The 17,765-nt window shown below is 38.1% G+C and overlaps 1 protein-coding gene across 1 annotated transcript in view; it reads left to right on the forward strand.

The window, feature by feature from the left end:
* Positions 1-17,765, forward strand: part of LOC144252939 (dedicator of cytokinesis protein 8-like) — a 98,314-nt gene that overhangs the window by 1,267 nt on the left and 79,282 nt on the right. The window contains 2 exon segments of the mRNA XM_077794960.1: positions 2,236-2,307; positions 15,133-15,256. Of these exon segments, the coding sequence (XP_077651086.1) occupies positions 2,236-2,307; positions 15,133-15,256 (196 nt within the window).

Below are 17,765 nucleotides of genomic sequence, written 5' to 3' on the forward strand. Positions count from 1 at the left end.
TGCATATTATCTTCACATTTGGTAGAGAATCATTTAATTTTATTTCTTTGTGTAAACTTTATCTTATTTCCAAACTTGGTCTGAATCTTGGAACAACCTGTTTAAAATACTTAAAACAAATTTAGAAGAAGGAGTTTTTTTTTAATATGTTAGAAAAGGGCTGGGGTTGTAGCTCAGTGGTTGAGCACTTGCCTCACATGCATGAGGCACTGGGTTCAATCTGCAGCACCACATAAAATAAGTAAGCAAGTAAAATAAAGATATTGTGTCCATCTACAAAAAAAAAAGTTTTTTTAAAAAATATGATGGACAAGGCAACTTTTCCCTACCATGATTTTTAAAGGATTTTTCTTTATTTTTAGTTGTAGATGGACACAATACCTTTATTTATTTACTTACTTATTATTTTTATGTGGTTCTGAGGATCAAACCCAGTGCCTCATACATACTAGGCAAGCACTCTACCACTGAACTACAGCCCCAGCCCCTGGCAGATTTTTTAAGTATACTATTGCCTTGTCACTAGAATTTACAGCTAGCATGTTATCTATCTAATGTCTTCAAAACAACCTCTAGTATTTCAATTTTTTCCAAAGTCTTCTGAATAAGCAAACCAAGAGAAGGCCTACCTAGAACTATATGTTGAGCTCTGATAGCTTGCTAGTCGCAGCCTGGACTCTACAAGTGAGGCCCCATTACCACTGTGACTTGGAGGGAGAGCCTGTCACCTCATTCTTCTGAAAAATGAGAACAAAAGTAGTGCCTGCTTTGTGGAGCCGATTAGGAATTAGCTGAATTAATGCATGTAAAGTGAATGCATCAGCACCTAGTCCATAATAAACTTACATAAAGTATGAATTACCACATACAAAGTGGTAATTTGTTCTTACAATGTGCTGAACACTCTTCTAGGCACTTTGCACATGAATTTATTTAGTCCTCATCGCAATTCTCTACAGGAGGCACTCTTAGTATTAATGTCACCACTCCCAGGTGAGGAAACTGAGGCAGGAAAGGGTTGAGTGGCCAAGGTCACAGAACTAGTAAGGGTTGAAGCTGGGATTTGGACAATCAGGACCCAGAAATCAACTGTCTAACTGCAGTATTTCATCTCATACTGACAGCAAGTCCATGGGTTCTGTTCTTATCTCCACTTCATAACAAATATATATATATATATATATATATATATATATATATATACACACACACACACACACACACACACCACTAATATACCTGAGATAGATCAACTTAAAAAGAAAAAAGGTGTATTTTGGCTCAGAGTGTGGGAGATTTCAGTCTGTGGTCAATTGGCCCTGTGGCTTTGGTCCTTTGGTGGAACTGCACATCATGGCAAGAGAAGGTGGCAGAGGAGGTCCATTCACATTATAGCTACGTGCAAAGCACAGAGAGGGCCAGACTGGCACCCCACAATCCCCTTTGAGGACATGTCCCCAGTGACCTAAGAGCTCCTATGACCTAAGAGCTCCTATGACCTAAGAGCTCCATGTCCTAAAAGTTTCACTGCTTCCCAATAACACCAACCTGCAGGCTACAACCTTGGTGTGTAGGCCTTAGGGGGACATTCGAGGTCAAAACTGCAGCCTCTTCTCTTTACAAATGAGAAAATTATGACCTGTACAGTTTACACTTATCTATCTCTGGTATTAACGCCTTTGTGACAACAGCAGAAAGCTTTGCTACTACTGTTATTTCTGATTTCAAGACTTTGAAACACATGTAGAGTATTTCTCAAGGCACACTTCAAGCACACATGACAGGCACCATCCAAGACTAAAGTTGGTGTCTGCAACCTTATCAGAGCCCAAGACAGCTCTCTTGGCCTTCTAAAAGGAAAATACACAAATTTGAACAAAAGGACACAGAAGCAAAAATTTACCCTGTTATTATAAATACTTATTTTTCAGGTTTTGTATTTGATTATCGCTAGTTCTACCCATTTGTGTTGTAATGCCTTCAGGGATGAGTGTAGATACCAATTCTCTATAATAAAGGAAACCCAAAAAATATAAAATGCCAACATATTTGCCTCATTAAAATAAAAATATTGCCTCGGGATTACTTCAGACAGTCAAAATGAATGGGCGAGAACATCCTTAGCATTCTCATGGATATAAATTTGAAATCATGTTGTGGCCTTTGGCTATGATAAGAGATTGCTTTGTGGGTTTTATCCAGTATATATTCTTGTCTCATTTTCTACCTTATTAGGGTTGAACTGGACCCTCATGTCAGGGATTGTGTTCAGACATATACCCGGGAATGGCTGATTGTAAACCACAAGTAAGTTACTTTTCTCCCTCTTTATATATGTTAATTTTATATTGTTAGCCTTTTCTTGATTTTTTTCTAAAGGAATAGATTTTTTGGAACAATTTTAGGTTTACAAGAAAACTGAGCAGAAAGTCCTGACAGTCCTTATATTCTCCCTTCTAATCCCCCCACCACTTAATTTCCCCTATTATTAACATCTTGTATCAGTGATACATTTGCTATGCCCTCTGAGCCAGTGTTGATGTGTTATTGTTAACTTGAAGTTTACGTTACTGTTTAGTTGTTGTTGCTGCATTTGTTTGTTTGCAGTGCTGGGGACTGAACCTAGGGCTTTGCATGTGCTAAGCAAGGGCACTATTACTGAGCTACATACATTTATGGCCCCAAGTTTCTTTTTTTTTTTCTGAACATTCTATGGGTTTTGATAAATGTATAATGACACATAATGTGCCTTGCAAAATCACACAGAATGGCTTCACTTCCCTAAAAATCCCTCGTGTTCTACCTTTGATTGCTCCTCCCTTCTTATCATCACCTCTCTTTTTTATTGTCTCTGTCATTTCATCTCATTCCTTCATGTTTCCTTCCTTCCTTCCTTCCTCAGTGTGAGCGATCAAACTCAGGGTCTTGCACATGCTAGGCAAGGAGCCTACCACTGAACTACACCCCCCAGACATCTATATCTCTTCATGACTTAATAGTTCATTGCTTTTTATTGCTGAAAAATCTTGCATTTTATGGATGCATCACAGTTTGTTAATCTACTCATTTATCAAGAAAATTACATTTTAAGCATAAAAAATAGAGCCTTTTAACCAGGGGTGGTGGGTCCCTGTGATCTTATATACTCAAGAAGGTGAAGTAGGAAGATCACCCATGTCAGGAGTTTAAGGCCACCTTGGGCAATATAGCAACCCTTGTCTCAAAAAAAATTAAAAAAAAGATTTCTGGTTTTATTTCTATTCTGATGAGTTCATGGGGGGGGGAAGTAAATGAATTAAAACTTGACCTTGGATTCAAAAGTATTATTAAAATTTGTGATCCAGACATAAATTACTTGCAAACTCTCCTGTCAAAAGGGTCTTTCTCTCATGGATTATTCAAATGCTTTGTGACATTGTCCTGAACTTTTTATTTCCATACTGCTGAGCTGGACCACACTCTCATGAGAAACATCAAAGCACACTGAAATTCTCAATCTTTGTGTGTGTGTATGTGTGTGTGTGTAAGTGGGACGGGGACAGAGGGGCCCACTCCACTAGAGACAGATCATAAAACCTTGGACAAGACATAAGAATCTTGAAATTTGATGGCCTCACCTTTACTGTACCCCAGTAAAAGTTACTGTTCTGTGAGATAAATGATGAAGGATTTGGGGGGTTGGTCTTCTTCCAGCTCCTGGAAGTGTGTCATTGAATTTGTGCTGATGGTTTTTGAAATAATGTCAGTGTGAGGACTATTTCCAACAGCCAAGGAAGAGAAAGCATGGCCTATAAAAAATAATGAAGAGAAAGTTAGAACCAAATCCATTCTGTGTTCTAATGCAAGTGGAAAAGTAAGTTTTCCAGGCAGTCCAATAAGATTATACTTTGCTGGTAATAAATAGAAAATTTCAGAACAAGTTGTTCTCATTCTTTTAGATGTTATAATTAGAGATACTTTCTGGATATTAAAGTTCTAAAAAAATCTAAGAAGGAACAGTAAATAGAATAGGTCCATTTTACTAAATTTGGTTTTCAGATTTATTTTCTATTTGAGACACTGTACTTTTTCTACTCATGACCATTCAAGCTCCTTGAAATATTTTTTTCTATTTCCCACAAATGTAAAATAAAAAAGAAACTCTTCTTATAATACTTACTGAAGAAATTTTAGAAATTATAGGGAAACAAAACAAAAAAAAACTCAATTTGATTATTATAGATGATTACCTCTGACAATTGTGATTATCCAATGAGTCACATTTCATTATAGTATATGTTATATAAAAACTAAATCAGATTACAATACTGTTTTATAGCATCCATTTTCAGTTTTCATGGTAAATGGTAATTATCTCTTTACTAATTAAATATTCTTCTTCAACATGATCACTAGTGATTGGATAATAAATTTATACCAAAATTCACTTGACAGACTTTAATTGGTTTAGATGATTCCCTGTTTTTCATTTTTTATACTTAAAATGCAGCAACGTCCTTCTTCTAAAATTTTGTACAAATTTGTGATTTCCTTTTTCCTGTTGAAATAAATCTCTTAACAATTTCGTTGTCCATAGGTATAGATATATTTAGGGTCTAGGGAATAATAGATCCAAGATTTTTAATAATATATGCATAAATCATGAAGAACATTGGATATTATCATTTATTATTATTTCCATTTTTTTTGTAAAAAAGCCTGTCCTTTATTTGTATTTTCTTTCATTATTAGATTGAGCATATTTTTCCCACATGTTTATGGGCAACTTGTAAGTTTTCTTCAATGCTCTTCTTATTCATGAAATTTATTTAACTCTTTACATAAACTATTTAGTCTTATCTAACTTTAGAAGAACTTTTATTTGTAGAGATCTTAACCATTTGCCTATCAAATATTAAAAGCTTCTTTCCTGGTATGCCTTTGTCTTATAACTCTTAAGATTTAGAATTATTTATGAAATTAAATCTATATTGATATTTTCCCTTATGATTTTTATTTTGGCATTATATTTAAAATTTAACTCATAACCCTAATATTTTGTAGGATTTGGGGATTAAAGCATTAATCCAGACCACTACCCATGGTAGTTTCTTCATTTGTTTTTAATCTCTTCTGCAGAATCAATGATTATTTATACATTTATTTCTTAAAGTTCTGAAATCTTTGTGTCTCATAAAGCAATATCTGTTTTAACCTTGTGTTTGGCAACATACTGGAGATGGAGATTACCATTGGCCTGGTTCTTTCCACAGTTGTGTAACGGGCCGATTCTGTTCTCAGAAATCAGCAAGCAGACAGGTAAAAGCACACAGCTCCAAAATTTATTGTCAGTTCCTGGTTCATTTTAGCTAGCATTTTATTGAGGAGGCATCTTTTTATATCCTATTTGATTCTCTGGTACTCAGAATCTGACACTCTGAACATAAAAACCACAATTCCTGGCACATACTCCTATCAGCAGCATTCCATCTCTGTCCATAATACTTTACTTGTGGGGAGAATCTAGTACAATATTGCCGGACACCCTTCATCTCCCAGCCCATACACATTTTCATCTCAGTTCTTTTCTGAGTGTTTCTTTGTGGTTGTGATGATGATAAAAGGCACAGGGCAGAGAGAAGAAGGCTCTGACTCGTGTGAGTGCCTTCACAGGTAGCCACTGCAGAGGAAAGACAGTCCAGCTTTGTAGCTAGTGTAGACACTGACTGTTGAGGGGTCAGTAGGAAGGAAGGAATGCAGCACCTTCCAGTCTCTCTTCAGGGAACTTCCCTTTGGGGAGACACAGAATGGCACAGCCTTCTCTTTCCAGCTCCATCTGATCAATAGAGGTTCTTTCCAGATTTAGGCTTGAAGTTCTCACTAGTTTGGATGAGTTCTCATGTTTTCTGTATCTTCATAGGTAGTTCACTGGGAAGTCAGAAAGAATGCAATAGAGGCTGCTGTCCAGTTAGTTGTTAATTGGTAATTCATTAATTAGCTCTCCTTTGAACTTTTATTTTATGTGACAAATAACGCATGCTCATTTTGAAAGAAAATGAGTAATGTGGCGGTCTCCTGCCTCCCTCCCGGCCTGCTGCCTGCCCTTCCCCTTCCACTCACTCCTCACTGCCTGAAGTTCACAGTGAGCCTTCCAGATCTTCTTTTCATTGAAGGATATATGGCTGTCTATATTTTTATAAAAATATGTGTATATGTCTTTTTATAGATTACAAATGTTAATATTTTTCCAATAATATTTTTGACATAATTTTATGTCAGAGATTTATCTTCTTCTTTTGAAATTCTGCCTTGATTTCCTCCAAGGATGAAAGAATCTACCATAAGTTATATAATTTCTCTACTAATGGGCGTTGCAGTTATCTCCCCTTTCTCTGTGATAAATCATACTACAACAAGCATATATGCAATTTGCAGCTATACCTGGGTGTGAAATTATCTGAAAGCATAAATGGAAGCAGTTCACCTAATATATTATATATGTATATATTATATTTGAATTTATTATATATATATTTGAATATTATATATTATTTTAATATATTACATATATTCAAATAAGTACTGCCAGATTCTTCTCCAGAAAAGTTGTGCGAATTCACTTCTTTACCAACTTGATGTGTGAAACTACCCTTTCTCTCTATATCCTTGTCAATGTTGGATGTCATTGATTAAAAGAAAATTTAAATTACTCCAATATTATTCTAGTTATAATTTTAAACTGAAAGCTATTACTACCTATTTTCTGAATACTGTTTCATGTCACTGAGTTTTTTTCACTATTATTCTAAACTCTCAATTAAATATACCCTCACAGATGACCTGAAGCTTCACTCTGTTATAGTTTGGACATGAAGTGCCTCCCAAGGACTTATATGTAGAAGACTTGGTCCTCATTGTAGCAAGTTCAGAAGTGGGGCTTTTAGGAAATAATTGGATCTTGAGGGTTCTGACCTCATCAGTGCATTGATCAGCTAGATGAATTAATAATTCAAATGGTCTATTGGGAGGTGATAGAACCTAGAAGGTGGGACCTAGTTGGAGGAAGTAGGTGACTAGGGGCATCCCCTGGATGGGTGTTTCTTATGATTCTAATATGCATTCTGGAAAAGGCAAAGTCATAGGACAAAAAACAGTTCAGTGGTTGCCAGGGTCTGGGATTGGGGAAAGGGAGTGAGTACAAGAAGGTGTGAGAGAATTTTGAGCAATTCTGGAACTGTTCAATGTCTTGATGGCAGTGGTGGCTACATAACTGGATGCATCTGTCAAAACTCACAGAACTTTCAAAAGAATGAATTACAATTGCACCTCAAAACAATGGACAGAAATATAAGACAGTGCCTGGCCTTAAGTAATTAGTCTTTAGATGTAAGGTCTATTATTTGTTATGGTTTATGATATTATTTTAGAGAATAATGGTTTCTCTGGAGTGGGAGTAAATTAATTCAAATCCTGGTCCACCACTTACTAGCTGTGTAACCCGAGGAAAATTAATTTCATTGTACTTCAATTTCCTCATCAGGATGACAGGAATTAGAATAATAACTGACTATAGGGTCTAGGGTATGATGCGGTGGTAGAGCTCCTGCCTAACATGTGTTCAGCCTGGTTTCAATCACCAAGACTGCTAAAAAATATATAAGAAGAAAGTTGTAAGTTTTTTGTTGTTTGCAATAAATGAGTTAACATATAAAAGTACTTAGAAGGGAGGCTGGGGATATAGCTCAGTTGATAGAGTGCTTGCCTCGCATGCATAAGTTCCTGGGTTTGATCCCCAGCACCCCAAAAGAAAAAAAATGTACTTAGAAGATTTCTTAGCATAAAATAATAATTCAACAGCTATTAGCTATTTGTGCTGTTATTAAATGGTAGTATGGAATTTGGCTTAATTACTCTTGCCCAAATGACAAATAAATTAAAATCAGACCAATGAGAAAGATGTTTTATGTCAAAAACAAGAGGACAGCTCAGTGTTGTGGACGATTTCTTTTATTTTGATGATCCAGGGTAGATTCCACATTATAGATACCATAATTTATACATTCATGGAATAAAGACAAGATTTGGAAAACATGAGATTTGTACTTTAGGATTTATGTAGACACAATTTCTCTAAAATATTTCTTCCAAGTGAAATGAGGTATTCTGAAGTTCTTATTGACATAAGGTAATAATTTAATAAATAGTAGCTTCTAGTTATGATATTTATTAAATATCAGGAAAAAACCCTTACACTAGCATATCAAAGGAAAAAGCAAAAAGCTAGCCCATATATTTTCATGCAGATTTGTGGTGGGGTGACCTGTCTTCCTCTAGAGATTTGTACTTAATGAAGCTACTTTGCTTTCCACAGAGATGTCTTTGTCATCCAGAACCAGGCAGTCAAGCACTGATTTAGTTAGCTCTTTTATTCCTCAATTATCTCCTTGCTGATATTACACTTCTCAATAATATCCAGAGATGGGCTTTTACATCCTTGCTTTCCATGATAATGGCTTTGAATCCCACTTTGGGGGCAGAGGAGTAGAGTAATGACCTCAGTGCTCCCTCCCACCCTCATTGTCCTGTAGGGCAATTGCCACTCATAATTGAGATATTTAAATCAGACAAATAATGCTGCCCATAAAGGATATAAGAAAGCTTTCATCTTCTTTTTAACTTAATAGAAAAATATTAAACTATACATAAGTGTCAATACATGATCTCTTTTTGGTAAAGTTGTTTTTTCATACTAGAAATGCTAGTCCACACTAGACTGGAAAATTCCATGATCAAACACTATCCTGTCTTTCATATCTTCAGCTCCAAGTTTGGTGTCTTTGCTCTAAACAGGATAGTAATTTTCTCTCCATGGTTTTTGAAAATAGCCACTCATTTAATGAGTCCTTAAGTGCCATGTTTGTGTGTCGATCTCATCTGATTTCCATATATCTTGATGGTTTGTATGGATCGAAGTTTGATAGCATCCTTTGAGTGATATTAACTATTTTGAATGATTTTCCCCTGTCCTCTCTAAATGCATCAAGGGGTGATTAACTTCAAAATGTTGTTGATGTCTTGGGAGAGAAACAAACTCTTAAGTAAACATGCTTACACGCTATTTGTTCTTGGTGTATTATTCCCAGAGACAGTGAGACATTTTCTGAGAGTTACAGGCAGCATCATAAAAGCCCTTTAGACTTTGTTTTTCATCCTGGGTGATTAAGGCAATTCTGTAGGAAGGTCAGGCTCTAGGAGAATGGGGATATCAAGGAATGGGGTATCATCTGTTTTATTACTCCATATTTTACTCCCAGTGTACTGGTAAACAATTAAAATTCAAATACATCAGTGCATATAATTCAGTTACTCCCAAAACACCATAAAAATGTCTCCCTGATCAATAATTGCTTATTATGACATGCTGGCTGGCAAGGTGCTTAGCTGTCTGCTTTCTTAAAGCCAGCCAGCCTCATCAGTCTATGTGTTAACACAGAGCAGGCGCAGCTGCGAGTTATCACTGAGCCGCTCTCCACCTGCCGAGTGGAGACTCTAGTTCCAACAAACCCACTGAGGCCCTGTTCAAAGATTAAGGTTTTCCTGAAGCTTCTGCTGACCTGGTCAGAAGTAATCACTCTCATCTGTGACTTTTCAGTATATGTCATTTGTATTTTTCTAGCAAGTTTTGCCATTTGCTACACTAAATTCTTATTACCTAAGTTTTTATCTCCCTAAATGTGAGGTCTTTCTTATTAGACTACAACTTTGTTAAGGACAGGAATTCCTTTATAGCTCTCTACCTCCTCATCAGTGCCTTATTCTCAGGAGGTATTTATTAAACATTGGTTGAATGGAAATATTGATGAAGCTTGAGCAAGCAAATACCCATATCATATTCAAAGCCATCATTGTGGTGGCAGATCTGAGAAAGGAACTTAACAAAGACTGCCTGAAAGGGATGGAATTGAACAAGCTTAAAGCAGGATTACAGACTCATTCAGGTGTTGATTTTGGGGGGAGAGGGGAATAGTATAGCTAAAATCCGAAAATGTGCTCTTTTCAGAACTCTACCCTTGTTCTTAGTAACTAAGTACCTTTCCCATATAAAAATAACATGGTTCCACAAAAATATGGGTGTTAGGAGACTTTAAATTCAACACATCCATGAAATAGGCATATATAGCCTTAAAATACATTCATTACAGCTTTATTTAATGGTGTTGTCCTTGATGGTAATAATGATAGCTGCCATTTATGAGATGCTCTGATTTATGTTATTGGGAAATGGTACTTAGGAGCCAAGATGTAAATGTTGGTGTGCTCATTGTTATTAAGGTGTTGCTTCTCCTATGTTCTCTCAGTGAACAGATTTAAGGAATGTGTGGGGGTGGGGTAGGGTGTAGTTGTGTGTGCAAAAAGCTAAGAGTTCATGTCAATATAATTCCAACCCAACATCTAGTTGTCTTTTTTTATTCTATTCATTCTAGTTTTCTTCTTTCCATATTTTATAGCCACTTTTCCATACAAAATCTGTCTCCCTTTTTCCTTAGTATGTTGACTTGTTGATTAATCCCCCTGTATTTAGCCATCACCCATGCCCTCTGCCCATTCCCACAGAGCTGCTCTCTCCTCCCACTCTGTCCCTGACACCCTACACTGGCTTCCCCCTGCTGCATGGATACTCTCTTCAGCTTGCTAGTGCCAGGACAACGCTCCTCATGATACCCTCATCACCATACCTGGGCTCTGACACCTAGTTTCAGGCTTCCCTTCCATGTGGTTGTCCTCCTCACACCAGTTGGATTGATTCTCCATGCCAGGCAGTTCTTTCTAAATGGATGCCCTCTGCACCCTTCTTTGAGATTTAACTGCCCATTCTAAACTTGCTCAGCTGCTCCCTTCTCTCAAACACAGACTACAGACAGCTGCATTGTCCTGATGACTTTATGGGGCAGGAAACCAAGAAAGCAGATAGGCAGCTTCTCAGCAAGGCATGTGAGCAAAAAAAAAAAAAAAAGCATGGGGTGCTTTACTGGAATTTAATACTGGACATTTAAAGAAGATCAGAGACTCAGGAGATTGAGTAGAATAAAATAAAGAAAAAAACCCCAGCACCACAGTCATGGCCGGAGGCACCAGCTAGAGCAGTCCCTCTACAAGCAAAATGGAGGGATAGGGGAATTAAAGGAAACCACATTTTTAGATGGCCTGAAGTGTGTCTGGGTACCGACAGTTTAGAAATCAAAGATACTGCCAGACTAAACTGAAAGGTGCACTCCACAATATCCTTGCCTGGGAAAGAAGCCCCATCTCTCCCTGCTTTGGCTACAAGTGGAGGACAGCGGAAGGAACCATTTTGCAGCTGCATCTGAGAGAGGGACTGACAGCTGAGAGAGCTGAATCCTGGCAAATGTGAGTTTGGCCCAAAATACAGGCCTAGAAAACACACATTGATGATTTTATGTTTTTTGGGGTTTTTTTGCACCAAATTATATGGAAAGTAGAAGAAAGGAAATTGAAGGAAAAGGAGGAGCCTGCATTATTTTCTAAACTTCACAACAGGCCCTCAAAGTGTGCATAAGTTTTCTTCTTTCCTCGCTGGAGGTCACTGCCTGAGGCCTGTCTCTTAGCCAGCATCTGAACCCAGGTCCTTTTGACTATAGAACCTGGATCCTGCATGCTCCACCACCCTGCCTCTAAATAAAATACTACCACATATGTTTGGTCTTTCAACTGTCATGGGATGTGTAAGACTAGTGTTTAAAGAAAGGGCGTGCAGTTATTTTGGGGGAAAATAGTTTGTGTTCACTTCACAAGAATAGTTTTTCCTACCATTTGATCTACTTCCCCATCCTTCTCCTGTCTGCAGAGAGGCTCAACAGAAACCCTCTTTTTTGACTTAGTTGCCAGTGTGGGGTAATGGCGGGGGTGCTTTGTAGCCAGGGGCACTGAACCAGCGGTCTCAATACCTGCCCTGGTGGTTCCTTCTGTGCTGGCACTTCTGGAATGAGTCATCCTACATTCTGCCAACCCTCGTGCTCTCCTCCCTAGCCAGGGTTACCCTTGCTGTCATAAGGGAGTTTTGTGATTTTCTGAGATTTTAAAAATGAGGAAGGAGATGATAAATTCTAGTATGAGTAAAAGGAGAAAAGTTTTTTTCTGATTTCAAACATACTGTCATGGGAGACACTAGTCTTAACACTTTCCATAGCAAAAATCCTACAGACTGGAATAAACATCAGGTTAAAGCTAATATATTTTGAAATGAGCTTTTAACACTTTCATGTAGTTAATTTTTAATGCTATTGGTCAATGGCTTTGGGGTCCATGTAAGAACTCCAGGTGATGCTGTAATTCAATGGAAGACAGAAAAGAAAGCAAGCACCTATTTACATGAAGTAGCCAAAGAACAAAAGTTGAATATACTTCGTGTTCCCCTAAATTAAGTATTTTTGAAAAAGAAAAATTGAATGTTAATTTTTTCAGATAGAGTATATGATTTTTTAACCATAAAATTGGGGAAGACATTCTAGAATTCATCTCATGTCCATTTCTCACCCTTTGAAGAAATAGGCAGAGAGATGTGACCCAAGGGCAATGGAGGCAGGAACACATCTGTAATGTGTGTGTGTGTGTGTGTGTGTGTGTGTGTGTGTGTGAGAGAGAGAGAGAGAGAGAGAGAGAGAGAGAGAGATAAAGAGAGAGAGATTCATTTGTAAATGAACACTCTTAGAAATAGGTTAAAAGATTTTTAAAGCTAAGGCAGGTGTTGTTCTGGTTGCTATAGTTACTACACAAAAGGACTTTAGCTCAGCTACTCCCTGAGTTCCCTCCTGTGGCTCAGGGTTTTTTTCTAAGGGGCCTGTCATACTGAACCTCTGACTTCAGTACCCTTTGGAGTAGACCGGTCCTAAAAAAGGCAAAGGACAAATACCAAAGTGGAAAATGTGTATTTTAATTCACCATTTGCTTTGATCTTAGAATGAATTAACATTAACTTATTTGGTCATTTTTCTCCTTAAATTGAATTGTTTTGGAAAAATAATCAGGTATCATTTGGGGGAGTATAGTCATGGGACTTAGATTACTTAGATTTACCACTACTTTGAGTTGAATTATCCTCCCCCTCTCCTTCCCCAGCTCACACACACTTTTTTTTCCTTTGAACCCTTAGGGAAACCCAGGCAGTCCTGCACATACCTGACACCCCCGACAGCACATACACATACATGTTGCCACCTAAATTCACATGGGTGAGAATAATTTTTAAGAAGCTAGCAGATTTGTGAAATTCCACTAGAAGCTTTTGCTCAAAAGAATTTTGTTAGGAGAAAATAAATCTTATAAAATAAAATCTGCTCATATGTATCTCTACTGCTTTTTACCAGTGTAATTGTGCACACTTAGAGCAACTGGAACCGAAGTAGTTTTCATAAATATTTCAAATAGTTATTACTTCTGGAGAATTGTTTGAAAGGATCTCCAAAATACTTTTTGTTCAGTGATGTTTCTGAACAACATGATTTATATTTTTAATTATTGTTTTTCTGGGGTTTAGGAATCCCAAATCAGGAATTACTCTGGATACATCTTTTTTCTAAATGTTTGGGTTTTTTTTTTATTTGTTCTAATTAGCTATGACAGCAGAATGCATTTTGGTTCATATACACAAATGGAGCACAACTTTTCATTTCTCTGGTTGTACACACAGGGATTAGAGTCACACCTTACATGCGGTCATATGTGTACCTAGGATAATGATGTCCATCTCATTCCACCATCTTTCTTGACCTCAATCCCCCTCCCCTCGTCTCCTTCCCCTTTGCCCACTCTTCCCTCCATTCTTTCCATGCCTCCTCACATTAAATGTTTGGTCTTATTTCTTTATTTAGAGTATACCATATTTGCTTACTTGGCTTTTTTTTTTGTTTGTTCTCAGTTCCCTAATTTGGCCTGTTTTTCACCCACGCTTGTCCATACAGGTTGCCAGGTGAAGTGTCAGGAAACATTGAAGATGGCCATTGAAGTAACCCTGACTTGAATTAGTCACCAGCTATCTTGTCCCTGTTCTAGACTATTTCTATCTCCTTTTGCTCAAAACAAATTATTTGTCTTCAAAGCACAATGAAATCCAGGGAGAGAGTCCTGTTCTCCCTACAGATGACACTGGGACATCACGTTCTGTAATTAGTGCAGTGAACTAAAATTTATTAACTACCTGCTGAGTGCCTTGCTCCTTCCTCCAACACCCCTCCCTCCCAGGGAGTTATAAACTGTATTTGGATCATTGCTAGCAGCTCTCCTACATTTCTTGCTTTATCTGTCTACCATTCGATTTGCCTGATAAATTCTAACCTCGTTGCTCTTCCCTTTAACAACCTGCTCAGTGGTTTTTCTAATAGTGTAAAAATCAAACAAAATGGGTGTGCATGCATGCACTTCGTAGCATGTTTTCCAAGAAGCCTGTGAGTCATAAAAATGGGGAATACACACATTGGTTTCTGTAATTATGATTGACGACGTTCATGGGTTGCCTTTTTCAGGATGGTTTCATTTCTCTACTGACGGTGCTACAATTCTATTTTAAATCCTCTCCTTTTTGTAAACACTACACATTTCTTAAACGCTATCTTGGTGGAGTTCAGAGTGGCGTTTGAGAATGTCCACCATGAATTTCGACAGATCGATCACTTATGTCTATTTTTTTCTTGACCAAGGCTTGCCTCTTTTATTCATTAAGAACATTGATGTGGAGATGAAATGGTTTCCTCTATTTTTATCTTCAAACAATCTCTGCAGCTTCTGCACATTGCTAGATTTCTTCTAGCTTCTTACACTAGGGTCATAGTTTAGTGTCAGCTTGAAGCCAAGTGCCCCACAGCTGAAATTACCGCCCTTCTGCAGTGGCATTTTCCCAGGCCATTCCACCTTTAATAATGAGTCAGCCAGGAGGCAAGTTTGTGTCTCATTACAAGGGAGCCTTGTCTTGGGCCTGTGCATAATTAGATGCCAGGAATTACAATTGGTTCTCTCTTTGAAAGCTTTTTCAGCACCATGTCTACACTTAGGCCATTACTTTTATTTTTGATCTAATGGCTTTGCCTCTTTCTCCCTCTGTCTCTCTCTCTCCATATTCAATAATATCAACCATAAATGAAACCAAGGAAGTTCAGAGATTTTCAGCTTTAAAAAGACGGGATCTTGCAAAGATTTTCAAAAGACGCTTCAGAAACAGACCTTTGAGTCAGAAACCTTGGAGAACAGTGAACACGCCACTCAGGTATTTCCTATCAAAAAACATGGTTACCCAGTTACGGGGCTGTTCTGCCCAAGGCATGCACAGTTTTTTAAACCAGAATAAAAGTAAGACTCACAGAATATGTGAGTAGGAGGAACTCCCCATCTGAGTCAGTGATATATTGTTTTCAAGCTTGTTCATAGCTATAGAAATGGGGATGCACATGAAAACCCAAAAGGTCCATGATTAAAATAGAAAATAGTGGAGGTACTCTAACTTGGGGAGAGGAACCTCTTGAGCCTGTCCCTGTAGCAATTCCTGCAGAAACTGGGTGGTGCTTCGAAGGAGGATGGCAGTGTGACAAAAAGCTTCACACTGAGGCCAGACATGCCAGATTCTCTTCCTGATTCTATGATTTTTTTAAGGTGTAGCCTCCAGCAGGATAATTAAACTCTCTGGGCTTCAATTTCCTCCCCTGGAAAGATACTACTAACTAACTCATGAGGTCTTTTTTTTTTAAGAGAGAGTGAGAGAGGAGAGAGAGAGAGAGAGAGAGAGAGAGAGAGAGAGAGAGAGAGAGAATTTTTAATATTTATTTTTTAGTTCTCGGTGGACACAACATCTTTGTTGGTATGTGGTGCTGAGGATCGAACCCGGGCCGCACGCATGCCAGGCAAGCGCACTACCGCTTGAGCCACATCCCCAGCCCCTCATGAGGTCTTTTGAGCATTGAGTTAATATGTGAAAAGTTTTAAAACAATGCCAAATATGCTCATTGCCCAGCAAATGCTTGTTACTCTTATTATTGATGTCATTATCATATTATTATAAAGTGATTACACTTTAAAAATCAGTGCTCTGTACACCCATGTTTACAGCATCATTATTCACAATATCCAAAAGGTGGAAGCAATCCAAGTGAACATCAGTGGATGAATGGATATTCAGAATGTGGTTGTCAGGGGCACAGGAAGGAATGGGGACTTATTGTTTATGGGGTACAGAGTTTCATTTTTGCAAGATGAAAAGAGTTATGGAGATGTATGGTGATAATGGTTGTGCTACAATATGAATGTACTGAACAGTACTGAAAAATGTTTAGAGTGATAAATTTTATGTTATTTATATTATACCACGATTCATCTTCTAAAACTACCTGCTGTAGTCAACCCACTTATTTTTTGGTGAGAAAAATAAACAGATGAGAAGTAATTTGTACAAATTTGCACAGGACTTCTTTGTAACTTGTATAGTTTTCATCTTCCAAATATCCTTCATAACACAGGCATGTTTCAAGGCTGAGGACCAGAGTCCTTAAAATAATACCTATTTTTTCAAACAACATGGTCCCTAAAGCCAAGCCAGTTAATTAATATGAGCTCCACAGAGAAACCAGCCATCATTCCAGTGCTGAATACACAGGCTTACAGAAGGATGGAATGAATACCTGAATGCTGTATTCTGTGGGGGACTTAGGGGGGTTTCATTGGTTATTTTGACTATGTGATAAACAACTACATTGTGCCTTGTATTAGTTAGAGGCTACATTCCATTTTTCAACAAAAGAAATTTAACATTGGGAAGTGTGTACTTGATCTTGGAGGATGGAAAAGGGGAAAGTTGAGGTTATACTGCAGGCAACAGTATACCATCCTGAGCTGGGGTCTAGGGCAGTGATTCTCTACCCTGATCTTCATCAGAATCCCCTGGAGGGCTTGTTCAAGCAGAGTACTGGGCTGAGGCCTGGCTCTGGCCTGGCTGGGGCCTGAGGATTTGCATTATCTAATGAACATTTTCCAATTGATGCTGCCAGTCCCAGGACTATAGTCTGAGGAACTTAGATCTAAGGAAGAGCTTGTAGCTATTAAAACCTAGAAGCTCATATGTGGATTCTAACCACAACAAGGGAGGTTGAGGAGGAAAAGAAGAAAAGTCCATTGGAATAGACAAAAGAGAATGAAGGGAAGGGAGAGGAAATGGATTAGAAAGGACAGTGGAATTAACTGGATGTAACTTTCCTAGTCTTGTATTTGAATATACCACCAAGGTAACCCCGCATCATGTACAACCCCAAGAATAGGATCCTAATTAGAATAAGTTATACTCCATGTATGTATAATATGCCAAATGCATCTGCTATCATGTATATCAAAAAGAACAAATAATTTTTAAAAAAAATTAAAAAGAAAATCCTAGAAGCTCAGAAAATGGGCCTCAGAGTAAGTACTCAGATCTCCGAGAAGCAGCACTGGCCAGCTGGAGGTGTTATCTCAGGATCTTGGAGGAAGGACCTCATGGAGTCTGGACTCAGTGATCCATCCAGGAGGTGTGGTCCAGCTGGTGCTGGTACCTCCAAGGACTTGAGATGAGGATGGTTCTGGAAGGGCCAAAACCAGCTGGAAGGCAGAACCAACTGTCTCTATCAAGATGAGAGGAACTGCAAGCAAAGGGGAAAGACAGGACTCACTCCCTTCTCCCTCCTCCAGCCATCCAGGCCCCCTCTTGTGCCCTGAAGGGAGCAGCAGACAAAGCAGAGTATCCTGTGCTGAGA

Source organism: Urocitellus parryii, unplaced genomic scaffold (genome assembly GCF_045843805.1).
Source record: "Urocitellus parryii isolate mUroPar1 unplaced genomic scaffold, mUroPar1.hap1 Scaffold_70, whole genome shotgun sequence".
NCBI lineage: Eukaryota > Metazoa > Chordata > Mammalia > Rodentia > Sciuridae > Urocitellus > Urocitellus parryii.